This window comes from Pezoporus flaviventris, unplaced genomic scaffold (assembly GCF_033815535.1).
Source record: "Pezoporus flaviventris isolate CSIRO_AGI_PZ_B2104156 unplaced genomic scaffold, CSIRO_AGI_Pfla_v1 ptg000031l, whole genome shotgun sequence".
Classification (NCBI taxonomy): Eukaryota; Metazoa; Chordata; class Aves; order Psittaciformes; family Psittacidae; genus Pezoporus; species Pezoporus flaviventris.
The window spans coordinates 8,642,004-8,667,864 of NW_026892579.1; the positions used below are offsets into that span (position 1 = coordinate 8,642,004).

A 25,861-nucleotide genomic window follows, 5' to 3' on the forward strand; every position below is an offset into this window, starting at 1 on the left:
CTTCAGTGCAGAGAATCCCAGTACATAACACCTTGAATTTTGAAATGACACAGTCATTTTCACCTAGTCTGTTCTGTATACAGATTTTTGTTACTTATATCAGTGCTGATTTATAAGCATACTGAGTATATTATAAACTGCTTGGACAGAAAAGCCCCTCTAGGTACTGCTAGAAGCTGGAGACAAGAAAGATCAGTTGCAGTCTCTCCCATCTCCCTTTACCAGTGCAGAACTATTGCTGTGCTAAGACACAAAACTACACAACCCTGACAAATCTCCCTTTCATGATGTACACTTCAGTACAACATAAAGGCAAGAAAGAAGGGAAGAGAATGGAGGAGAAGGTCTGAAAAAAGGAAGAAGAGGCTAAAGGAAGACTTTTTCTAAAGTCTGGATCCCTATGCCTTGAAATCTCTTTGCTCTCACTTATGGGTATGCAGTGCCTAAACAATTTGCCTATGCTGTAAGGTAGAATTGAAATCTCTCCATTGTGACACAAGACTCAATCATCCCCAAGCACTTATATATATATTTATACATATATGTATCATCTATGGGTTATTCATACACATGAGCACCTTTTATTATTAAATATAATATATTTGTCAGCAGCTAGCTTGTGAATTTACTCTACCTTTTTACTCATTTTGGACAATAAAACTATGTTGATCTGTTCCCAGCTGGTTTCATTCCCTGGTTCTACTGCATTAAACACAATGTGGCTGTTTCTGGGCTGCAAATACTCAAGGGAAATTGTTAAAATAATGAAAAAAAAATGCCTATGCTGAAGTCTTTGCAATCAGGACAACACTGGGTTTTGGAAAATTCTCTAAAAAATTCAGGGTTTTGATGTTAATTGACTGGCAGCTTCTCCTTGGAGGATTTGGCATTCCAGTTACAGCAAAATATGTTTTAGCAGCTAGGACACAGTGAGATGATACATGGTGCAGTAAAGCTTCATACTAAGCCCTAGAGAATTCACTGCAGGTTTTATCTCCACGCTGTGACCATGGTTTCAGTGTTCATAATATCTACATTCACAAGTGGATGAGGCTTATTTACATTTTCCTGTTCTGACTGACTGGTATCTCCCTCCTTTTTCTCAGTGGATGCAATTGCATGTTCCTATAACCCATGCAAAAGTTATCCCATAAACTGAAAAACACAGGCATGACAGCCCTGAACTGCTGTCGGAGGATGCCCTGGGCTGCCTGATCACTCTCTGCCTCTCTGCAGCAGCCTCAGGGATGCTGTGGTTCCTCAGGGATGTGTCTCAATGCCACTCTGCCTTGGCAAGCAGCGAGAAGCTTGGCACTGCTGCCACGAACCAGATGTCACTCCCTGTAATGTTCTCCCTGTTCGGCCAAACCAGCAGCCACAGGCTGGTGAGGAGAAGGTCTGTTGCTTGTCCAGCTGTTCAGGGTGCAGATGCATGCACCAGAGGGTGGGGTTGACACAGCGTGGAAACGCCTGCTAAGGGGTGACATATTTTCATTGTGCTCCATGTCTGGATGGGTGAAAGGAATGGGCTGGTGCTCTAATCCCAGAATAAATTGCAGCAGGCAGAGCTGGACAGTCTTAATCCATCACAGGAAGCTCTTCTCTTTAGATAGATGCATGCAGGCTCAATCTACAAAGAAGATAAGGTCCATTTCTGACTGGGCAGAAATATGTGAGGCTGTTTGGCAGACATAGAAGAAGTTCTTTTTTGATCCTTTAAGAGCTGATGTTGAAACCAAAGACTGCAGTTCAGAACCAAGGCACATCTTTCACACTCTTAAACTGTTTAGATTTTTGTGCTTTCTCCCTTTCTGGTTTACACCAGCCTGATGGTTAAACTCACCTGAAGTATTTCTATCGGCATTTCTGCATTTGCTTTTTGTGTTTCCCTGCTTTTATTTTTCTTTCCATGATGGCTGAGATTCAGGGTTTCTAACCTCCACAGCTGCTTAAAGCTGCCCCCTCCCACTCCCCCCACTCACACACACACACCCCCCCCCCCGGCAAATGCTGTCCTTGTGCAGGGAACTGGAGCCAAGCACAGGAACTATAAAATACAGGTGAAGATTAAAACTATACAACGAAGTATCTCAATAGGATTTTGGCAGTATGGCTGGCTCCTCTCAAAATGACTGGGAGATGAGAAAAGACTGGCCTTGGCTGGGAGAGAGAAGAGGTCTGAGGAAGCTATGATATCATGCCTCTTAAAATATGGAGTTCACATCTGGTCAACCCATTATAGAAAATATATGGTAGCACTTAAAAAGGTACAGGAAAGGTCAGAGAGCAAACCACATCACTAAACAATATGAAGAATAGGAGACAACACAAAAGAGGAAAAGTGGGGGAACAGAAAAGAAAGAAATCTATACTGACTGTGAGGAAAAGAAGTTAATGGTGAATTTAATTAGAGCAAATACAAATGATCAAGCATTGCAGGTGGTGGAGTAAAAGGTTATGAAATGACACAAAAGTATTAGCCTAGAAGGAAGGGTAGTTATCCCAGGAAGCTACCAGTGTGTGAAAAGATGACCCCTTGGTTTGGGGATCAGTGGCGCGCTCAGAGGTGGGGTTGGGGTTTCCATCAGTGCCACATGCAACCTTCACTCAGCTGCAGCCACTCCATGGTGGTGTTAGACACGGCTGTTAACTGGGAACAGGGTCCTTGGTCCCACTTCATGGCCCCAACCTCAGGCTCTGCTGTCCAAGAGGTAATCTGGGCATGAACTCAAAGAAAGGCAAGGGGGTATCAGGAAAGGGAAAGCTGGATGAATGGAAGTGTGAGATGGATGGAAGTAGAACAGCCTTGCAGAAGAAATGGCTATGCAGGTCAGCTGGATGAGAGGAGGGAAAATAGGAAAGGAGACAGGAAAATAGCTGGCAAAATGGAGAAAAGGGTGCTGCTTCTGGTGTGGAAAAGCAGCATCAGAGCAAGAGCAAGATAGTGGGAATATGCTGGAAGAAGCAGTAGGAAGAGATTATAGGGAAGAACACAGGGAGGAGCAGGTAGGGGGTGTAAGGGAAGGAAGCCTAAAACAGGTAAAGGGAGAGAAGGATTGTCCTGGTTTTGGCTGAGGGCAAATAAATTAACATTAACAGACAAAAGCCAAAACCACAGCACTGTACTAGCTAGTAGGAAGAAAATTAATTATATCCCAGCCAAAACCAGGACAGGGATGTAACAAGAGAAGTGATGAAGGAGCAGCAGTGGGTGAGGAAAGTGGCAGAAGGTGTATTTGGTCTGGGAGGAGAAGAGAGAACACAGACTAGAGAGTGTCTCTGGAATGCAGAAAGAGCTTTTATCTATAGGAGAGATTTTAGCAGACTACGTTTGTCTGGGGTTTTGATGTTTTTTTTAAGATGAAGAAGAAAAAGTGAGAGATTAGATCTGTTCAGGAAAATGTCAACTAAGGATCATCTTTCCTGGTATATGCCCTTCTTCATTTCCAGCTTGACTTAAAATTGATTTTCATTTACTTTCCTAATGCACAATGGGAAAGGCATCATTTTTTTTTGTCTCTCTGGAGTGTCTATCCCCAGATGCTAGCAGAGGTGCACTGTACGTTTTCCGCATTCACATATGCAGTATACAATCCTGTGGTGCACTGTAGTGGCATAAAGATACTGCCAAGGCAAACGACTTAACATGTTACAGATGTGAGAGACAAAACAAGTGTTTTACTTCATCCTAATGGAGAACTGGAGTCCAGAGATGACCTGACCAAGGTCACTCCAGAGGTCTGCAGCAGAGCTGGGATGTGAGCTGAGCTGCAGGTTCTCATGCTGGTTTAACTCTCAGCTGACCTGACCCATCTTCTGGACCTTGGCTAGTAACCATACAGGCTGCTACTTTGAAGAAACTCAGCTAAAGAAATGTGATTTTTTAAACTGAGAAAGCAGTTGTTTTTTTTTCTCTCCTCTTTGCTGCATTTTAAGGTGCTCTGGATGTAACCACCTTGGGCTTTTCAATCTAGTTCTTGTGGACCATTCACGGAAAGGAAAACTACACCAAGAACGTTTGAGCATCTCAGGGAGGTGAACAGTTGTAATGGGCACTACTGTGCTTAAAATAAAGGCTCAAACAGATTCCTCATAAATCCTGCTTTAAAACATTGTGTATCAATTTCTTACTAGTGTTTGCCCTTCTGCTGACTATCTAGAAAATAAAATACAGAAGTGCAACAGAATACAGAAGCGCTAAGCTACAGATTTATGAAACTGTTGCATTTTAAACTTCAGTAGAGAGTTATGTTTTCTTTTATTGTCTTAGAAAACATGTTTTTCCCTAATTGGTCAAAATGGGATTAGTAGCTATGAAAGCCATGCACATTACAAAGTCTTCTGGGAGCTTACAAAATGCAGATATTTTCACACGTTTTGGTGGAACCCCAGCTCATGCAGCTTTTCATGGTACAAACTAACAAGGAGCTGGAGAAATATGAACACAAAGACCTTCCACAGTCTTTTGTAGTTTTTGAACAGTGAAGCCTGTCCCTCCCTCTGCCTTCTGTGCCATTGTAAAAGACTCTGGACAATCCCCCACGAGCCCTTGCCATGGTCCTCTCCTGCCATCTATGGCTGCTGCTTGGAGTGGAGAAGACGTCAGTCATAGGATCAGAGGGCAGTTCAGGTGGGAAGACAGATTAGGCTCCTGCAGTACCCCACTTTTTACTGGCCTCCATACAACCCATTAACTGTTACCCACTAAACATGATCATTCAACCAGTTTCTCACTCATCCCAGCCATAAAGTTCTCATTTGGAAGCAAGAATACTGTAGGAGACCATGTTGAAAGCCTTCCTGAAGCCAAGGCAAATAACAACCACTTCTCTCCCTTCGCCCACAAATCCAATTTCTTTATGATAGAAGGCAGCCAGGTTGGTCAGGTGTGACTGATTCTTGGTGAACCCATACAGACTGTCCCCAGTCACCTTCACTTCCTTCTCTGCTGCTGTGAAGGGGTGTCATGAAATGCAGATGTCTCCTCCTGAGCTGAAGTGTCACCAGGGACTGTGTCAACCCCACAGGGCATAATGGATCTCTCTGTACCCTGGAAGTCTCCTGGGCCCACCTGCCTCTTCCTTCCCACGTGGTGGGTCTCTCCTGGAGTGGGCAGACTGTTGCAGGGCATGGGTTGCTCAAGGTGCACCAGCTTGTGCAGTTTTACAAAGCAGCCTGTGCTCAGCAGGGAGCACAGAAGCTGACCAGCACCTTTCAAAACTGTGTGATTTAAACCCTGTAACCATACATACTTAAATGCACAGTCTCCTTTTTCCTAAGCTAATTGTGACCTGCATTTCATCACGAGCTTCTTTTGGTCAGGAGGAGGTGACTCTGATGAGTTGGTCTTGTAATCACTGACTCCTCATGTCAACTTGAAGATGAGGAGCTTAGAAACCTGGCTGCTTGAGATGATCCCTGCTCACCTCCTGTCAATGAAGATATGAGTAGGACTTTGTAATTCCCAGAGCACATTCCACTGTGGCATGTTTCAAACAGTAATGGATGGAGGCTCCTGCTTGGTCCACAGCAATAGGCACCATTACTCCCAATCTGGAGCCCAAAGCAGAGACATGGAATAAATTGATCTAGATCAAGGAAAGAGTGTGAGGCAGGGTCAGGAAGAGAACTGGCAGTGTCTGGCTCCTTGCCATACACAACTTGTGGGCGTCCTTCCACAGGGATATTTCACCTGCGCATGTCTTATTTCACTCAGACTACTGAGGGACTCTGACATAAGTCAAAAATTCCCTGGTGTATGCTCACAAATTTTGGAGCAATTTATATCCATAGCAATAAAAGCTGTATGATGTTTATTTTGCAGGGCTCTTTTAATACACTGTTTGGTTTTTTTGATAGTCTGTGTCTTCTTCATATTGTAATCATATTAAAAGAGCATTCTTTTCCTGGAATAAAGAGGTAATGATTCACAAGAGGCGTAATTATTCCATGCGGTGCAGGCAGGATGCTGCAGAAAAAGCTGTCTTCTTTATGCGTAAGAGGCTTTTATTGCAAGTGTTCTACACAGTAATTAAATTCTTTGAATGAGGAGGCTTGATTGGATTTTCTTTGGTTTATTGGGAGGAGTCTGAAAAGCAAGGTATTTAGCTCAATTGCTATACAATTTTGGCATCTGTCGGAGGTTAGGGAGAAAGGTTCAGCGTCTGATTCCCATTTCTCTTATGCTAGTGTTACAGTAGCTGAACTCCACTGAAGTCAATTGAATTACTCCCTATCTGTATTTGTGTGAGAATTGGGCTCAAAAAACCTTAGCAGAAAGCAGCAGGATACCTGAATGCATGCTGTAAGTATCCAAATTATCTAAGGGAAAAAAAAAGTGCTAAAGGAAAGTTACTCGCAGTTGCAAAGGCAAGTGCCCAAAGCAAGGAAACTTCACATTTACAGCTGTCCTTCTGGTCTGATGTTTGGCTTATGGCAAGCCCAGCCTTGGCCCAGAATGGGAAAAAGTTTCAAGACAACAGCAAGAAAATGGGAAGTAAGGCAATTGTATAATAAAAATCTGTGCTGTGGCTTGACACACAAGCCAGGATGCTGGCATGGCACAAATCTTGAGTATTTGAGTTGTCAAACTAAATCATGTTTGTTTAACATCAACTTCTGTACACAGCTGCCAAGGGATTTTTTCTTCAAAGGAAAAGACTAAAACGTAAATTAAAAGGAAAACTATTATACACAGTCTCAACATCTATTAGCAATGGGGTTTGGATCTTGTAACATAAATTACAGCATAAATTCTTCCTGTTACTCAATAAGGCTGCCCAATACGTCAGGAGGATAATGGTGCTCAGGCAGGGAAGGAGATGTGTAACACCACAGGGGTAATTTCACCCTGCTCAGATGTCTCTGGAAGGCGACTACGCATGATGAGGAAAGTGGCATTTTCAAGAGCTCAAAAAATGTCATGGGGCAACGGGAAGCACTTTTCTAACCTATGGGGTCCCTGCCTACCAGATGTTTGCACCTTGTTTTGCGCAGTGACAGTGGGAATCTCTGAAGTGCAGGTTGCCAGTATTTGCAGGGTTTACGTGAAGGTTTGGATCTCAGAGAGGTTTCCAGGGGCTCTGCTTGTATCCTGTGGTGATGGTGATCATGGTGGTGGTGGAGAGGGTCCTGGGGCTGGGTGAGGGGAGGGATGGTTTTCTGGGGAGAACAGCAGCGGGAATGAGGAGGATGAAGATCTTTCTTTGACTGTGTTTTGTGAAGACAAAAAAAGCAACTAGGAAGGAGCTTGGATATCAAGGCTTGTTTGGATGAGACTGAGACTGTACAGAAGAGTACGATGACACAGACATAGGGGTCTCAGTCCACAAAGCAAAACAAGATGGATCTGGACCTAGGTCTGAGGGGAATTGGCAAAAAAGCTTTTATACTGCAAAACCTGGGGTTAGACCTGCCTCAAGCCCATGCATTAGACTGCCAAGCAATGGGGAATATAGGTCTCTAAAACAGTGCAAAACTGGGAGTCTGAAAAGCAAAGTATTTAGCTCCTACACAGTCTGCAAAGTGCAACGCAGAGGAGAGGAACTGGAGCAATGATTTGCAGTTGACTATGATGCCATCACACATGTCTGAACAGGAGCTGAGTCTGAGTGACTCACTCACACATCTCTGCCCATGATAAACCTTGGGTATGCTCATCAGCCATCAAGCCTCTTCTCCTTGTGGGATATCAGGTCTGATGGATGTCTGTAGCTGAAGATATTTTCTGATTAATTTTGGCAATTGCAGCCAGAAAGCTTTGGTTTATTACCTTCACTCCCTCCTATTGACTGCTAGGCATTATGAACCCAACAAACTCCCTGTCCTGTTGTCCTCCTCTGCCTTCTTCCTTTCAACTTCCATGGGTTTAAATGAAAGACAGAGCAAAAAATAGCTGCACAGTCCTCCAGACTCGGTGGTATTCGGGGAGCACCATGAGGCAAATGGGACCTGCCAATCAGTGTCCTTGTACTTTACAGAGAATATTGCCATGAGCTGACAGATGAGTCACATCAAGCCATAGTAGTACCCCTGTTGTGATCCTACTGATTTTTGACTGGCTGTGCTTCCCTTTGTTATTTATTAATTTTCAGTAAGGATCCCTCCCAGAGCTAGCTGTCTGTACTGAAAGTTGAAAATGGAATTAAGCTTTTTGCCCAAAAAAATCAAAAAAAAAAGGACATTTTGGCAAATACATAAATAATCTTTTTTATGCAGAGACTTAATTAAAATTGGTTCTGTTTTACTGATGTTTCTTTTGTGTCTTGGCTTCCTGAGCAGAAACATTCACACCTGAGGACTATGTGGCTGATCCTGCAAACCTGAAGCGGTATAGTGTGGATCCTGCCGATTCTGCCTTCAGTTGCATGGGCTCCATGTATTCTATGCGGCAGAGTCCTGCAGATGGACGTCCTGCTGGAGGCTCCTCTTCCTCCTGTAGCCATCGTCCTGCCCAGATGTCTTCAGGGGGGTCCTCATCTACTGGCCTGCATCATCAAACCTCCAGCCCAACAAGGAATGGGACCTATCTTGAAGGAAACAGAAGTGGTAATATCATATCTTCAATTTAACAATGTGTGTTGCTATATTGATGCCATGCTGGAGTCTTAACTCACTCCCAGATTCCACAAGAAAATTAGTGAGGTGGGTTTGGGTTGACATCCATCCAGAACACTCACATTTCCATTTAGAAGGAGAAATAATAACCTGTGTAAACACAAAATCAATCTGTTCATCACTGAGTAAAAAGGAGAATGTTTTCTAATGCTGTTATTGTGTAAACATATATTACGTATAATTGTGTGGCAATCACAACTGTTATTATCAATTTGCAGACATAAATATTAATATATAAGGCATTCCTCCCAAAGATTGATACTGCCTACAGACAGGTACCTGTTATTTGTGTGACACCAACTGTGTAGAAGATACGATGCCAAGCAAATCCAAATGTTAGTTCTCACCTCAAAGCATTTTAGCAAAAGGGTTTCTTTTGCTTGAAAAAGACTGCCCAGAAAAAAATGTATTTTTAGAAATCATCCAGCTCACTGCTCAAGGCTCTTTTATCCCTCAGGAAGCAAAGTCACAAGAAGTTTATCTGCAAATTCAAGGGATGCCGTGGGAATCCCTGCATTCAACAACCCTTCTTCCCTCCCTTTGTATATTTGTCCATAAATCTGTAGGATTTATGTTTGCTGGGTCAATCACAGTGACCATTAGCTATATTCGTTATTAGCCATGATATTTTCTTTTTTCTTCTCTAGGAATGTCCTGGATCATCAAACACGTTAGCTAATTCCCTGGACTTCTGTTAACTTTGTCTCTGTTTGCATTTTCCAAGTTCTCCATTAACAGGTCTTTATCAGTAGTGATTCCAACAGTGTCTTCACCCCTTACTAATTATTCAAACCTCATTCATGCATTTTTCATCTTCAAGACAGATCTAACAAAGGAGTTGAATATCTCAGCCGTTTTTAAGTCATTAATTTCTGTGCCTTCCTCATTTATTAATAGAATCTACTGTCACTCTGGTTTTACTTTTTTTAATCTTGATATATTTGCAGAAGTCTTGCTGGTTCCCCCAGCCCCTTTGTCTGCCATCACCTCATTACACTGTCCTTCTACCATTGCATTTCCCCTGGAAACTGCAAGTGATTCTGCATATTCTTGCTTGGTAGCCACTCCAGAACCTCTTTCCAGTAGCTGCAGATCTTTGCTTAATTCCTTCACATCCCTCACCTCCCCAGTGTCTCTATTATTTCTTGTTCCCAGACATTCACTAATTAATATTTTAGAACATTATTCATCAAAATTGTGTATTGCCAGTATTTATCCTTGCATTTCTTTGTTTGCCTATGTTTGCCTTCTTAAATGTTCAATACCTACCCAAACCCATTATTCACTTTGCTATTGTTTTTGCACACTTGTTTCCCTGTTTTACCCCTGTGTTACTCTATTATACAGAACACAGATAGGTGTTGGGCTCTCATAATACTTTTTTCCTTTACTTACCATCAACTTAAAGCAAAGTGGATAGTATAGAGTAGATAGTACAGAATTGCACTACCGCAAACAACTTGGAAAAGGTTGTCACTAAGAACTGGTAGCCTAAAGTACAAAGAGGAGGAAATGAAAAGCCACTTTCTTTCAGATCTTGTTCAGTGCCTCTCAGGCTGGCGTAATCAGGTACTGGGAGTACAAAGAGGCTTGCTGTGCACAGGATTCATTTTCCCTTCTTCCACTGCTTCCTCTGAGCCTCCTATCAGAACTGGGACCCTCTCGTCAAGTGTTTTAGTTGGCAGCTGCAAGGAGCCAAGATTTTACAATGTTGTTACTTGCTCACTTTGAAAATCTGTCTTACTCTGCTTGGGATCAGTCATTACCTCTTTGCAGTACGTACAAAGGGTCAGAGCAGTTCAGAGCAAAGGTCTGTCTAGCCATGCATCCTGTCTCCAGCATGAGACAGCAGCACACCCCAGGAAAGAGGTAAGTGCGGAGATGGTGGTACTTCCCCGCTACCCAATCCACCTTCAGATATCTGTGGTTCAAGGACTTCCTGAAACAGAGGTGGTGGATTCATATTTAGCAACCCTTCATAGATTTTTCTTCCCTGAGTCACTCAGTGGTTTATTGAATACTTTTTACATTTTCAGCATCCACAAAATGCCCGTGCTTAAGAACGTGTCATGTGGAGAAAAGGCTTGGTATCAAGGGTTTGAAAGTTTAAAATCAGAACCCCTTGAGCTTGCTCAGCTGCATTACATTCCCTTCTTGCTTCCGACTTAGAATGTCATTGTTCCCCAGCCTCAGCCGATGTCTTGTGAAAGCTCATTATGGTCCTGAGCAAGAACCTAAGTTTCAGGAAACAGCTCCATCTCTCTTATCATGGCTTCCAACAAAATTTGCAGTTTTCACAAAATAAAAGCCTAAAAGATGGCATGTCCTTTTTCCAGAATTGAACCAACACAGAAGTCATAGAATGTCCATGCAATAGACTTTGCAGGTTCCTATATTTCTCTAGCTTAAAACATATTAAAGCACTTTGAGGAGGAAAGGAGAAGAGATTGATTTTGCTTTTGAACGAGATATCCATGACATGTGGGTGTTTCTGAAACGGTTACAAGTGAATTTAAGCTGTTACATACAGTTTGGGGTAACAGGACTTATCCCAAAACTGCTTAGTATTTTTTATGTGACAAGCATTTGACACTTGTATAGACTAGCTCCTCTGGGACCTCTGGGTTATTTAGCCATCTCAACGGTAAAGAATCCCTAAAACTGACAGTTACGCAGTGAACATCATGAAAATGGTTATGAATTCTTTGATATTGCTTATTTATACTTATTATCAATTTATTAGTCCCAGTTATCATCCATTGTTGATTAGGGTCTGCCACAGAAGTACATGCAAATGCATTTTGGTTCACTGTCAAGGTATCTAACAGGGAGAATAGCAACCCCCTGTGCCCCACCAATGTAGAGCAGCACAGAAAGTTAGCATGCTGTTGTGACACCACCACCATCCATCACATTTCCTCTGACCCACTCGACTGCTTTCTGGAGACTCCAGCAGAGATTCTCCTGCATTCCATGGCAGGATTTGGGTCCTCGGAGGCAGAGAAGAGGCATTTACTCTTGGACACAGCCAGACAGTTTTCAGGGGCTGTGATGGGCAACACAGTAACATCCATGACATTGAGGTGCCCACAGATTCATTGCGATATCACTTCTAGCATTAAAGAAACCGTGCTGTTTCCAATCACAGCCTGGTTTCATCTCCAACTCCATTTGCAATAACATCATCTCTGTAACACTGGAATTCCCACATCAGAGTCCTACAAAGCATTGCCTGCTCCTCCTTAAAATTAGGCCCCCTGTTTCTGCACTGCTATCAATTCTTTCACCCACCATGCTGCTTCCACTTTTACTAGCAACCCAGACTTTTAAAAATACATATCCTTCTGGCCTTAGTGCAGCCACACTGAAGTTTGATTGCTGGCTTTGCAAAAATCTGTCTTGCAAAGGTCTTTGGAATCTGTGCTCTCACTACAATGTTTCTGTTTTTCCTCTTTCTATGGATAATTTATATGCTGCTGAATCATAAGTAAGTAAGGATGAGTAAGTGGTGCATGCCAGTATCTGTTCTTAGCTTTCTCAGTTTGCATACTTACAAGGCAGGGATGGGCAGGACTCCTTAAAAAGAGGAAGAATTTCTCTCTGAAACCTCAAACCAATCCTCTTCATTTATGGACAGTTTTGGAAAACAGCTTGCCTTATTTATCATGGTGGGCAAATATAATGGAAAAAACCATAACCATAAAACATATCTCAGTGCATAGCAGAACATGTCTTTCAAGCGGAATGGATGAGATTAAACCTCAAAGCTCTCATTAATGCAATCAGAAGCTTGATGCCTAATTCTCCATGATTATGCTAAAAAATTCTGGAAAAAAAAAAAATCTCATTTCAGAAAGCCAGTTGGGGCTGCTAACAGATAAACATGCACTTTCCTGTCATCATTTGCCAAATTGAAGCTCTTAAATCAGGGAAGGAATAGTCAAGGACATCATAAACCTTTCCAAGCCTCCTTACATAACAAACAAAGCCTTTATTCCAACTAAGAAGAATTGTGTGTTCAACCATAATGTAATAACCTTAGCCTTGCCCTGTAGCTTGTTATTTTAATGTAGATTTTATTATCCAATATTATCAGTTAATTATTATCACCTGAGGGCCTTTGTTAAAGAGGCAATCCTGCTTGCTAATACATTTATTTCCTCTAAACATTTATGGGTGCAGGGTTTGAAGTTTCCCTTCTTTCAGAATAATGCTGAAAGCACCCTGCGGGTGCCAGATCCACCACCTCCCCAGGGCACTGGCAGAGGAGCTGCTGACGGCATTGCAGGGCTCGGTGCTGGGTGCCACATCTTTGGCAAACACAGCATGATCATTAATTTTTTAGGACATTTACAGCCTGAAAGTTTCGATGCTTTCAGTGAGTTGCTTGCTTTTGGTTTTGCTTTGTTTTTTTTCTTCGTTTTTTTTTTTGTTGATTGTTTGGGTGTTTTTCTCCTTTTTTCTTTTTCTTTTTTTCCCCCTGCAAAAGAGAGGCAAAACAAGAAAAAACAAAATAAATATTTAATGCCAGCCCATGGCCACATCTCATGTAGCAGGGTGATGCTCTCACACCACGTGTACAGTGCCAGCAGCATGAGCAGTCGCTTTGTTGGTGGGACAAAAGCTCTGCTTGGTGGTGCATGGCATCTCCTACAAGTGCTTGCCCGTGCAAATTGATGTGCTAAGCCCAATCTTTTTCTCAGACCTCAACATTTCCTGCATCATGAATATCCAGTAATTGTGTTCTTCCTCACACCTGCTTTTCTGAAGCCTGTCCTCTTCTCCTGTTTGGTGTGCCATAGCCTTTATGAAAGTGTCTTCTGCTGTGAAGTCTTACTCCTGTCTTTGTTTATAGTGGGAGGTGATTTTGAAATTGTTTTGAAAACAATTCCCATTTCTCTACGCCTTTGAGGGTCTGCTACTTCTGCTTAGTTTCAGAAGATCTGCTGCTCCTTATTACCCGCTTCAGTGCAATCAGAGAGCCTTTTAAAATTTCATTCCCACCCCCTTCCCCTGAGGCAAAGAAATCATTTAGGCCTGCAGCAATATTAAAGTTCATCTGTCACTCCCTTTCCACTCTTATCTATCAATGACCATACTCCCTCTGGGCTCTGTTTGCCAAGAACATGTTTAGGGAGTCTGTTATTTATCTTTCCTTCTTTTGCAGATTTAGCTCCATTTTAGCATTGGATCTCCTTGTCATGCCTCTGCAGCCATTCAGCTGTTGACTTTCTCCTTCTCCATTCTCCTGCTCAGGAAGAGGTGAGGGGCAGAGAAAAGTCTGTGTGGGGTTATAACTTAGACCAAGCCACATCCTTCCATTGGCTTTGCAGGGCTTTAGCCACAGACCTGGTATCTCCAGTCATTTCTGCATAGGCAATGGTCTTGACTGAGATGCATGGAGACCTTCCCCTGCAGAGGAACCTCTGCCCTCTCCTTCCTGACACAGCTTCACAGAGGAGGGGGAAGTGCTTCCCTCTGATTACCTAAATTTCCATATCCCGTTCCATTAATTTGAAAAATTTTTGCCACCTGTCAAAAACAGGAAATTGGATTTGACCTAGATTATGGTCTCTAAAAATAATTATTGGTCGTGAGCACTCCCATCTCTTTGTAATCTGAGTATTCATTATCATCTTGATTAATTCTGATGACAGGATGGCATAGGATACCCGGGAGACATAAGAATTCCTCATTTATCTACTTCTTAGGTTGAGTGTGAATACCTTCAGATAAGAAAAAATGTATAGTACTTGCCCTGCTGCCATCAAACACTTTCATGCTTAATATAATCTTCCAGCAAAGTGATGCTATTGAAACAAACCCTATGCCTTTGTATAGAAGTGAAATGATTCATTTTCCTTCATAAACAGAGAAATTACACTTAGATATGTAAACTACGATGTTAAAAAGTCAAGCAAATTAAACAGTAAAATACATTTTAAGAGATACAGAAAAACAGATTGTTTCCAGACTTCCCAGCTACAAACTGTGTTCCAGGTAGTTGTCTGCAAATCAGTGGTATCCCCATTTTGCTAACAACATTTAAATGTAGCCCTTACACACAACTCAAATAACACATCTTAATTTATTAAAAAAACCAGCAGAGTATCCAGGACTTGTCTCTAGGCAGGTAAATAAAGATGAAACAACCTTTGAAGAGTTAGTATCCACACACAATTCTTGTTTTTATATTATTATATTATAGCTTTGGTAGGGATTTGAGAGGATTATCTTCACCTGCTAAAGCCTGGCAGAGTTCTAGTCATGCAATTTCTTTAGAAAGGTCATTTATATATTTGTCTTTAAAAAAATCAGATTTCTTCTATTGATTGCTAGATTGCAAAGGACTGAATAGAATTCCCCTGTTATTTCAACCTCTTCTTCTCATCCCCTCTTCCTTTCATTATAGATACTTCCAATACCTGTGAAAGCTTCCAACTGCTCTCAAGGCTTTTTATTCCCCTTTGCCCTTTCTTGGCATTTCTGGAAGCAGCAGGTTGCAGGCAGGAGTCACTGGTCTGGGGGCTGATCTCTCTGCATGCGGTGTGAATTCCAGGCTAAGCCCCCTGGGCTTTCCTTACATTCATACAGATTTAAGGGAAAAATTGTGATCCTCAGTAGTGGCAAAACATCCGCCCCAACCATGTTACGACAGTAACATAGAAACTTCTGCAATCCTTTGGGCACAACCAAACCTTTCTCTCCCCGACTCTACTTTCAGCTGCTTTGTGAAAGCCTAGTGTTCTCCCTAACCTTGACTTTGAGGTACTGAGGTGCCCAATATCTCCACACAACAGCTGGCATCCAGACCATTGGCAGAGCAGGTAGGGGAGAAATATTCGCCCCTCTGCCTCCAAGACAAGTCTCAGTTCTCCCACTTGTCCCTGAGAAAGTTACTCGATGTTACTGATGATCCAGGGCTTGGCCAAGATTACCCTGCTCGTTTTGCATTCTTTGTCTTCATCATTTCATGCCAAAAGCTCCAGATGGTGTCTGTACCATTGTGTATTGCATTTATTCTGTGAGCGGAGCCCAGGGTCGCCTGAGTCCATACGAACACCAATCCTCGCTGTCTAATTAAGAGGACCTGCGGCTATTCCTTGTCCTTTATATCCAGAACAGTGACTTAGCAAATGAGAGTGTAATTATCATGATATTTACATCACATCCCATTATGAAGCCCATCGACCAGATCTGCACATTCATAGCACTGCTGCCTGTTGGAGTTCATCCTTTGTAATTGCAAAATATACCTTATTGCATTATACCATGCAATAAGCATGGTGGCAAGAAAAAAAAGGGCCAATATGCACATAGAGCCATTATTTGGCATTTATAGGCAGAGTCAGAGCTAATATAAATCAGCACAGCTCTACTGAAGTCAATGGAATGACAATCTACATAAGCCACAAACCCAGCCCACTACATTTGATCTCACACATTAGGATTGTGTTTTGAGTCACTCATGGGGATTCTCATACATTTCATTTGTCTGTATAAGACCAATATTTCTCTGGAGAGCTCAGCCCTTCTCTCCTCAGCAGCTCTGATTGCCTTCTTGGCTACCTGGGGCTTCTCCAGGCTCCAGTTTAGGTATCTGTGTTCTCTCTCTACTTGCATTCTTTGGTTTCCTTTTTTGTCTTCTGTAATGTCTGCTTGCCTACCATTTGCAACTCTCTCCTTAAAAATTGGGCCTTAATAGAAAGAAAGAAGCAGGTCTAGACAAGTAAAATTTTATACTTCTATGTGCTGCCACCTACTAATGCAAAGTTTGCTTGGTGTGGATATAAACAAATTTAAACAGCTCTCCTGTAACCTAGCATAATACAGTTCTTGTAATAGTGAAGCAGCATCAGTGGGGTGCAAATTATATTCACGTGGAGGCCGAGATTTATAAATCTGCAGAGACATAAATGCAATAAAAACATAAATGCACTTTCATTCCAATGTGCCTTTATTCACTTGATTTAAAGCTACAGCAAGCCGAAGTGACCTTAAATCATCCAGGGCTTATACCATTAAAAAGTCACATCTGCAATGCACATCTTCACGTGTTTTAGTAGCTTTCCAAATAGGCATTCACTGGGGACCATCAGCTTCATGAGAGTGTAAGATTAGGTGTATATGGACTAGAAACCATCCTTTAAGCAATAAGTCTGAATATCTGAATGCACAGAAAAAAACTGTTTGCTAAATCCTGGTTTTATCCTCTAGCCTTCATATTCAATGGCAAACTTCTTTGTTTAGTGCTGAAGCACTTTCTCTCCAGGTGGGAGGGTGGTGTCTTCTTGAGCCAAGATCCCTGCTGCTTGCAGATCAGACAGCAGGGCAGCTCCGTTTAAGAGCCTGGCAGCTGGCACATTTTCCCTTCCCCAGCAGGAACCTGAGGATTTCATGTTTTTTAACGCAATTCACCAGCTGGGATCGTGTCTCCTGATAAGCAGTCGGAATGGAAACTGCTCCAAGTCCCCTTCTGTCCCCATCTCGGGCTGATACTTGCACGCACAGTTCCAACGTCCAATGCTGCAGTGAGGCTGACTTACCCCTGCACACTCATGAACCAAGGAAACTGCTGTGCGCTATTGTAATGCATTGTTGTGGGCTTTTTTCTACCGATAGCCTCAAGTCCTTCACCAGAACAGCAAGACGCAACTCGGCCATCAAGCAAGAATCCCTTGACCTGGACAGTGGATGACGTGGTTTGGTTTGTGAAGGATGCAGATCCTCATGCTTTAGGTCCTCACGTGGAGCTCTTCAGAAAACATGTACGTAGAAGGCTGTTCTTACTACTTCTGGGTAATTTAAGCCAAGTACATGGCCAGTCCCAAGAGATAGCCAGTACATGTCACACACACCCCCTCAGCTGACTTTGGCTGCTATAGGCAGTGTTTGTGTTTAGACAGGTTGAAGACAGGGCCCTTCAAGGACTTCTGCACTACAAGAGGGTTTTGGGCTGACAAAATACTACTTACCACTTGAGAAGGTGTTCAAACACTGGAACATGCTTCCTGGGGAGGTGGTTGATGTCCCAAGCCTGTCAGTGCTTGGCATTTAGATAATGCCCTTTTAATAACATGCGTTACGTTTTGGTCAGCCCTGAAGTGGTCAGGCATTTGGACCAGATGATCACTGTTGGTCCCTTCCAACTATTCTGTTCTGTTCTGTTCCGTTCCATTCTATGCTATTTATTCTTTAATGGGGGGACCCTAACAATGTCTTTAGGAAAAGCTCACTATGTGTTCCCAACTACATCAGTTTCTATGCTAAGCCCAAGAGAAAGTGCTGGGGATCTGCTCATTTTTCATTGTCAGATTGGCACAAAAAAGCCTCATCTCAATGACATTTTTTTTCCCAGGATACCTATGATTCTTCTCTGAAGAGCATTTTTTATGTGTCTCCAGATACTTAGCAGGAGAAACCCCAAACAGCTAAGCTTTTAATCTTTTTCCCCTCAGTATTATGTAACTACATAACCAAATTTAACAGACCTACTGACTCACTGGAGAATATGATGATTGGTTTTGCTAGGCAGTCTCCAGTGGTGGAAATGATATTATCCTTAACTGATAAAGGGGAAGACTGTAAACAGACACATGATCTAGAGTTTCTTGTTCTGCTGCTGTACCTGGAGTTGGCATCATTGTGTCTAATAGCAGCTTCAGCTTCCTCCTCCATCTCCCTTGATCAATTCAGTCTGGCTATGAAAATTAATTTTACCCTAAAAAGGACTTGCTTGTGTTCAGCTGGAGGTCATAACTTTGGATTGTAAATGCCTCGACCTAGGTCTAATGAGAAGAACTCCTTAGCCCTGAGTCCTGAGCAGCACCTCAGCTTACAAAGCAAGCGAGAGGGCTCGATCACCAGGTCCATGAGCAGTCCTTGCTCATGTGCCAGCAGGAACAGGTGGGAATGCAGGCTGTGAACAAGAGCTGAGGGCGACAACCGGTGGACTTCCAGTTACATCCTGGGTGCAGGGTTTCCACATACTGAGAAGAGGAGGTAGCTGAGGAGCAAATGAAAACAAAGATGAACACAGGCTTGGTTGTCTGCTCACCCTAAGCAGGTCTTGAAGACATCTTTCATTCTTTAGACAGGCCAGTGGGATGAAAACAACAGAGCAGGCAATGCATAGCGGTGCTAGGACCAGATCTGCAATTACAGGTCAGATGCCAGCCTACTTTCCCTGCTCTCTGCAGAGAAGTCAGATCTGCCTTGTAAGCTGATAATGAAAACATGATCTATATTGGCCATGTGGGTAACCAGGCAGATAAACAAGCCACCTTCAGATTTAAAGGAACTTGCGTTAAACTCATGAGTTTTTGAGACTATCAGAAGGGTCTGTACATCAAGAAAAAACTTCATTCAAGAGAGAGAGAATTGCCATGATCTGAGGCATATAGGTACATCCCAAAGAAAATAAACATTTAAAGTTGAGCTTGTTAATATGAACAATGCAAAAGCACCATTTTTTACTAGTGTCCAGTTGTAGAAAAGGACAGCACAGCATGCTTCTATCTAGCAACAGGGCAGTGACATGCCCCACGCAGCCATGGACCAACTGCACTTGAGTATGCCACTATACTACAGCTGCTCTGTGACCAAAGAGATCAAGCTAAATTGCCACTAAAGACTGTCCCTGTCATCCTTTGTTGAACACCAAGCACCCATGGCCTCTACTTATCATCAGTTTCCTTGTAAAATATGCCATAGGTGTAAGATCCTGGGTAAGAATACCACACAACTCAATTCAATTACGCCTTTGAGTTATATATGTCCCTGCAATTTTTCAGCCTTCAAATCTCATCTGGATTAGCATGGAGACCCCAGGGGTGAGAGACAAGTGATTAGTCCATTAACCTTAGCCATATCTTCCTGTATGTTCAATCTTTCTATGCAGCAGGTGCATAATTTACTTAGAAGCACTTACTGTCATTGACAAGGCCCAGCTATCCCTTAAAATCGTTGCGCTGGTAATCAGCTCATCTGAGCTATGACACTGTGAGGGAGAGGGTGGTGGGACCACCTGAAAGAAAAGGCTGGGGAAGGTATCCTGCTTGCAGGAAGTGTGCTTTCCCACTGCTATATTAAGCAATTTGGGTGCTGTCCACAGTCTCTGGAGCCAGCTCTCCCAGCACGCAGCTTGCATTTTCCACTGCTGCAACAGGAATTGCAGGATGGCCTGGCTCTGTCTCTGCTCTTCCCACCAGGAGCAGGAGCTTTTTGCCAAGAGCTCTGTCACAGGCGACTCTCAAGGGAGTCCACCAAAGATCATGAAACTGCCCACTACCTCCCCTCTGCTGCTCCCTGCTCCCTCGGCAGGGCTGTGTGCCAAGGAGAGCTGAGCCTGTAGCTGATTGATCTTTTGGTCTCATGCAAAGGACCCATCAGACTGGCAGGACCTCATAGCAGCACTGTGCGAGAGCCCCATGCAGTGCTCTCACAGCAAGAAAGACTTAGTAGAAAGACTGGGGAAGAGAAATGGAGGAGGGGAAAGAGTTACACGGGGAATTAGCAGGTAGAAAACTGAAGCTGGAAGGGATCGAAGCAATGTTATGGTCTGACAGTTTAATTATGGCCAGTGATTGGCAAATCCGTGTATGAAGGAGACAAAAACCTTTAACATAATTAATCCAATTTATTCAGATAGCAACCTGTCTCCGCCAGTGCTAGACATCAGACTTACGAGCGTGCATCTTTCTCTAGAACTCCATCTCAGAGTGTTTCAGCACTGACCACAGAGCTGCCAGTAGCTGCACTCCCTGCCGCAGATGGTGGCTTTGCCAGGGCTGGTGTCTGTTCATGACACTGCACAATACAAAAGAAGGGTGATATATATCACAGCCAGGCTATAGATCCTGAAGTCTTTGACTGCACTCAGAATTAAGTGCTTAAACACCCATGAAGAAGGGGACTTCCATTCTTCTCATACGTATGCTGAGTCCACTCCCTTGCAGGAAGATAACAACAATCTCCTGCAATATTCTAACTTGCAGTGGGCCAGATGTCAGCTCATGTGAAACAAGCTCATTGCACTGATGGTATTGAATTTTACCAGCTCCAGACCTAGTTCAAGATCTTTTGGGGGAGCTATTGCAGATTTGGGGACCATGCTATAGTATCCTTCTTTTTAAATTATTTTTAAAAGGGCTGACACAGTAATACTGCAGAGAAGTCAAGCCAACAATTTGCTCAGGACATGGCTAATACGGGATATTTAATTGGATATGAATGCTCCCTCTGGCATACTCTTTTCATGGAGTTTAATTTTGACCCCTACACAGTAATAACAAAAGAAATAATAAAATGCTGAACTCAACATTTAGAAACAGCTGCCTCCGCACCAAACCCTTGACTTTTTTTACCCTATGGCACCACAGTTACAAGAGGTTTTTTCTTTCTTAAGCAAATATTAACTGCACGTAATACTTACTCTTTCCCTTCCCTTCCTTAAAATAATGGGAAGGAGAGGGGGAAGGTGAAGACAGTTTCTATTAAGGATAAAGTGAGGGTTGCAAAAAGAAGAGCATTAATTGATTGATTTAATCAGAAAGTGACCTTAACTGCTCATCAGCTAAATCACCTACTGAATGGAATAATAATGATCAGGGCAAATGAGGATCCATAGTATTGCTTAATTAGTAAGTAATGGATCACAGAGGAAAGATATGACCATCAAAACTGCAGAATACAATATATACAGCATTAGTGTGTACATGTACACACACATACATAGCTCTAGTGATCATAGCTCTGATCTCTACGTATGTTAAGTGTGGTGGAGACTGTGGGGACAGGTAATATATTTTAGGAGGTCCACTAATATAGTCAGGAAAAACCAGACAAGCTTAGTATCCAAGGAAGCACAGGAGAACTGAAAGCTTCTGTGTTTTACATTCCATGGTAAAACATGTGTTTTCTCTGTGCACCTGTGCTACTTTGTGCTCAGTACAGCCAGTAATTTCAAATGGTTTTCAAGCCAGCCAAGGTCTAGGATAAACAGTTGAACTTGGTGGTAATTTCCACCACTCACATGAGGTTTAAATTGAATTTGAAGAAATTTTCTTAATAAATCCAATGAAATAAGCAAGTTATTACTGTCCTCAGTTTAAGAAAAGGAAACATATATATCACTGGATATAAGTATACTAGAGACAGGTGAAACATGCAGACAGCCAGGAACAAAGCCGGAACTGAGATTCAGAGGTGAGCTTATACTCCTTGAAGAATAAAAAGTAGTACTTGCTTAAACCCTCCATTAGAGCTTGATTCTGTCATACCTAGGATTTCAATTTTTTAAATGAAATTTCAAAATGCTTGCCATTTCAGCTAGCTCTACTCTAAAACACATGCTGTTTCTGATTCACCTTGTTTAATGTGTCAGGACACAGCACTGGAAGGGGGTTAACATATTCTCATTCTCTTTCTCTCTTTTGAAACCAGGAGATTGATGGCAATGCTTTGTTGCTGCTGAAAAGTGACATGATCATGAAATACCTGGGGCTGAAACTGGGACCTGCGCTGAAACTGTGTTACCACATCGATAAGCTCAAGCAAGCCAAGTTCTAACAATTTCTTGAACAACAATGGAATATGACCTAAATCTAAATGGAAAACTAAAGGTAACGTGTTGCCTTACAGAAATGCATTCATTTGCAGATTGCTTTTCCTTCTTTTTTAACAAGGACTTTGTCTTTTTTAACATTTGTGCATCGTCACCTTTTTTTAATCCAATGGGGTCTTTTGGGATGCTTTGTGTTACTAATTTGCCAAAAAGTATATAATTATAACAATTATTTTGTATCATTAATATTATGATTATAGTAAGTCCTATTTTTGTAATAAGAAGTGGAAAATCAAAACCAAACACAGCTATGGCATACACTGAGGACTGCTGGAAGACTAACCAAGGGTCCCACACTTGCCAAGGGTCCACCTTGGAGGAGTAACTGCTGACCTGCATCAGATGGGCTCCAGCTCCAACAACCACTGATGCTCAAGAGCTGGGAAAGTGAAGTGTTTGTTCACTTACTGTCTGATGGGAACTTCTCCATGTCTTGCACTATCTGGAAAACTTGAATTCTTCAATTAAAAAGAAAAAGAAAAAAAGAAAGTTAGAAAAAGAAAATAGGGGAAAAAGAGGGGTTTTGCTGCTAAAGTACTTTTTCCCACTAGAGGGAGCAGCCCTAATAGACTCGAGCCTGGCGCTCTGAAGCCATGGTGCTTTCTGTCTGATGAGCTTTGACCATCCTGATTCTGCCATCGAGCACATCGGTAAATACCAACAAGGAATCGCAGGCTCCCAGCAGGATAAGCCCGTCACCACTTACAGATAATTGATTCAAGAAAAACCCAAATGCAGAGAGTGTTTCTGACAGGATGTTTCCCATTACGCTGAAGAGGGGGTGGATGGCTCCCACGATGTCTGGCGCTCTCAGCTATCGGCTCCCTTCCGTGAGCCGTTCCTCTCTGGTATACAGTTTGTGGCACTCTAAGAAAAAGCAGAATTTCTGGGTCTGGTTTCGTTTGCATTTTAAAAAGCGAGGGAGCTGTGTGGGAGCACTCCCTGTGAGGAGCTGGCAATGCAGGGCACACCTCTGCACTTTGTGGTCAGGTCCAGGGTGGATACTGTAGGGTTGGTTTCCGACTGCGCTGTGCCTTTCAGCATGTAGCAGATGTGTCAGGCTTTCCCTCTCAAGTGGATCAAAAATAATGGTCTCACTCATATCTTAAAGGTACACACTGATATTCCACGTAGCCAAGGGGTAGAGGACATGTCTCAGGCTGAGGAAGCAATCAGTGGCATAGGTGTGCTCTCTTTTTCATCCTTCCGAAGGAGGACTACAAAGGGACACATCCATACAGTTTAAAACCTTAGTGTGACAAGGAGAGGTAGCAAGTGTTTGCAAGATGTGCAGGTTATTTTAGAGCTAGCCTCAACTGAATTAAGAAATGGGGTCCTGATAATAAGCAGGAGATCATCTGCCCCTGTTTATGTAGAACAGACCAAAAATACCTCATGGAATAAAATTCAACTTGATGCATGTTTCTAGACTAGAACTCCTACAAAAAGGTACCTGTTCAAGGCCTAATCCTGAAAATACTTCGTAATATGAGAAACCGTATTCCACAAGACTTTCACTAAACATGTGGGGACTACTCCCCCACATTAAAAAAGTTGTCTGCATATGTTTGCAGGATTGGATCTCTACAGGACTGACCAGCTTTCAGCAAATCCTTTTGGCACGCTGAAGCAACCTTAATAGGAATATCTGAACAAATGTATTAAATGAAAAGATGTATACTATCAAGTGAAGAAATATACCGAACCATAACTGTGCTGATGCTTGGAACGTAAAACCCACCTGCATCACTTTGTGTCTGTGGTGTAAAGAATGGAAATCTGTTTGGCTTTTTGTCTGAGGCAGAAGTGTCTTCACATCAACATCAAATCTGTACAGTACATTTTTCACTCTTAACACTTGTTTAAAAAAAAGGTTTTATTCCCCACAAAGATCCCCAAAATACGTACAAAAATTGCTGTATTAATAGTATTACCTGCAAAGAGTCCTCAATCTTTTTCTTTCATCCTCTTCCCTCTCCTCCCATAACTTTGAACTTAGTTAACCTCTCCTTTTTTGAAAAAGGTTATTTTAATTCCTCCACTTAAACCCCACCTTGCTGTAGCATATCAATAGGCAGATCTGGTTTGACTTTATCAGATGGCTTCAATGCTAGAAAATCCCACTTTGTCAAAATCAAAACTCTTCATAAAAGCATGTCACTTTCTAATGTAAAATTCTATTTAACTGAAACTACAGCTTTTGGTAATGTCAAAACATCATTTTGACATTTTGGGAATGGAACATTTTTGTTCCAAGAAGATTTTTGCATTTTATTGTATTTTCCCAGAGAATCTGTAAGCTCACATTTTGTTCTGAGAGTGGGAAAAAAACCAACCCAGAACTATGGAGTTTCCTGAGCAAGAATCCTTCCTATTCAGTTCAGCGTCTCACCCCTTCCCTCCACCTCCCCTACTTCAGGCATTACAACTGAGAGGGCTGATAATGCAAACACAGTATTTAAAGACCCCATGGTGGCAATGATGTTCATGCATTTAATATGCTGGAATAGTTTCCATGTACGTGTATCTGATGTACGCAGTCAGTGGTGCTATCTCATTTGCTATAACACTTGCAGGTACAACAGGACCTCGCTGGATGGTTTTGTTTTCTTTTTGTTTTTTTGCACTGAAAGGCAATTAGGACGCAAACATTACTGCAGGAATATTGCAACTGTAACTAATTTTTCTTTTTCAGTTCTTGTCAGAGAGGGTAGTTAAGCAGCTCTGCTGTGCCGAGGGTGTCAGGCCATTTCCTCAGAATAAGCACTAAAGAGCCAGAACATGCATGTCAGCTGCTTCTCCATTAACTGCTGCTTTAGACGTTGCTTATACAAATCACTTGCTATTCCCTTCGTAGCTCTCTCAGCTCTCTCGCTTCAGACTGCAGCCAACACAGTTGTATTTTTCAGCTGTTCCCAACAGGTGGGTGGATGTGCATACCCTTGCAAACAGTACATGTGCCTCTTTTCTACTCCTAGGCACTCACAGCTCACTCGAAAGGCACTTTGGTTGCTTCAGGCAGTTTCAAAACTTCATGAGCGTTCACCTAAAAAAAAAAAAAAAGCAAGCAGGCAAAGTCCAAGGATATGCAGAGAGCTCTTCCCTTGCATGAGTGATGGTTACAGCGCATCAGGAGCACAGGTTCCAGGAAGACCATCCTCTTGCATCTATTGTGGCTGACCAGCTCAGCTTCTGTCACAGGCAACCCATACCACCTTCTGTCCACCTGCTGTCATGTCCTCTTCTCCTTCACCAACAAATGCCTCCTTCCCCAGCCAGACCCAATTGAAATTCAAGAAATGCCTCTGGGAATGCCTCCATCTCTCCAAGTCCACTGTCTTACTCGGTAGGCTGAGGAGTGTGGTGGTCTTTGCAGTGTTAGCAGCTTTGCTCCACATGATTAACCTAGGCAGGCACTCTTGGGACTGGCATGTAAAGCGTCACTCTAGGCTGTTATTGCCCTTAAACTGATTGCTGAATTTCTATGGGTTGTTAGCAGTCTTCATGAGTTTCGCTTCTTTCCTTCTTAAAGAAAGGATGTCTGTGAGAGATTAAGTAGAACATTATCAGCAAAACCAGCAATAATCAGCAAAACAGTAAGAAAATGGCTAATGACGTTTT

The 25,861-nt window shown here is 42.5% G+C and overlaps 1 protein-coding gene across 1 annotated transcript in view; it reads left to right on the top strand.

Moving 5' to 3' along the window:
* The window catches only part of SCML4 (Scm polycomb group protein like 4), a 72,085-nt gene extending 48,122 nt beyond the window's left edge, over positions 1-23,963 (top strand). Inside the window, exons 7-9 of the mRNA XM_061460200.1 lie at positions 8,281-8,547; positions 17,239-17,384; positions 22,060-23,963. Of these exons, the coding sequence (XP_061316184.1) occupies positions 8,281-8,547; positions 17,239-17,384; positions 22,060-22,185 (539 nt within the window). The 3' untranslated portion in view covers positions 22,186-23,963. The remainder of the gene's footprint in view (positions 1-8,280; positions 8,548-17,238; positions 17,385-22,059) is intronic.
* Positions 23,964-25,861: the final 1,898 nt, after the last annotated feature.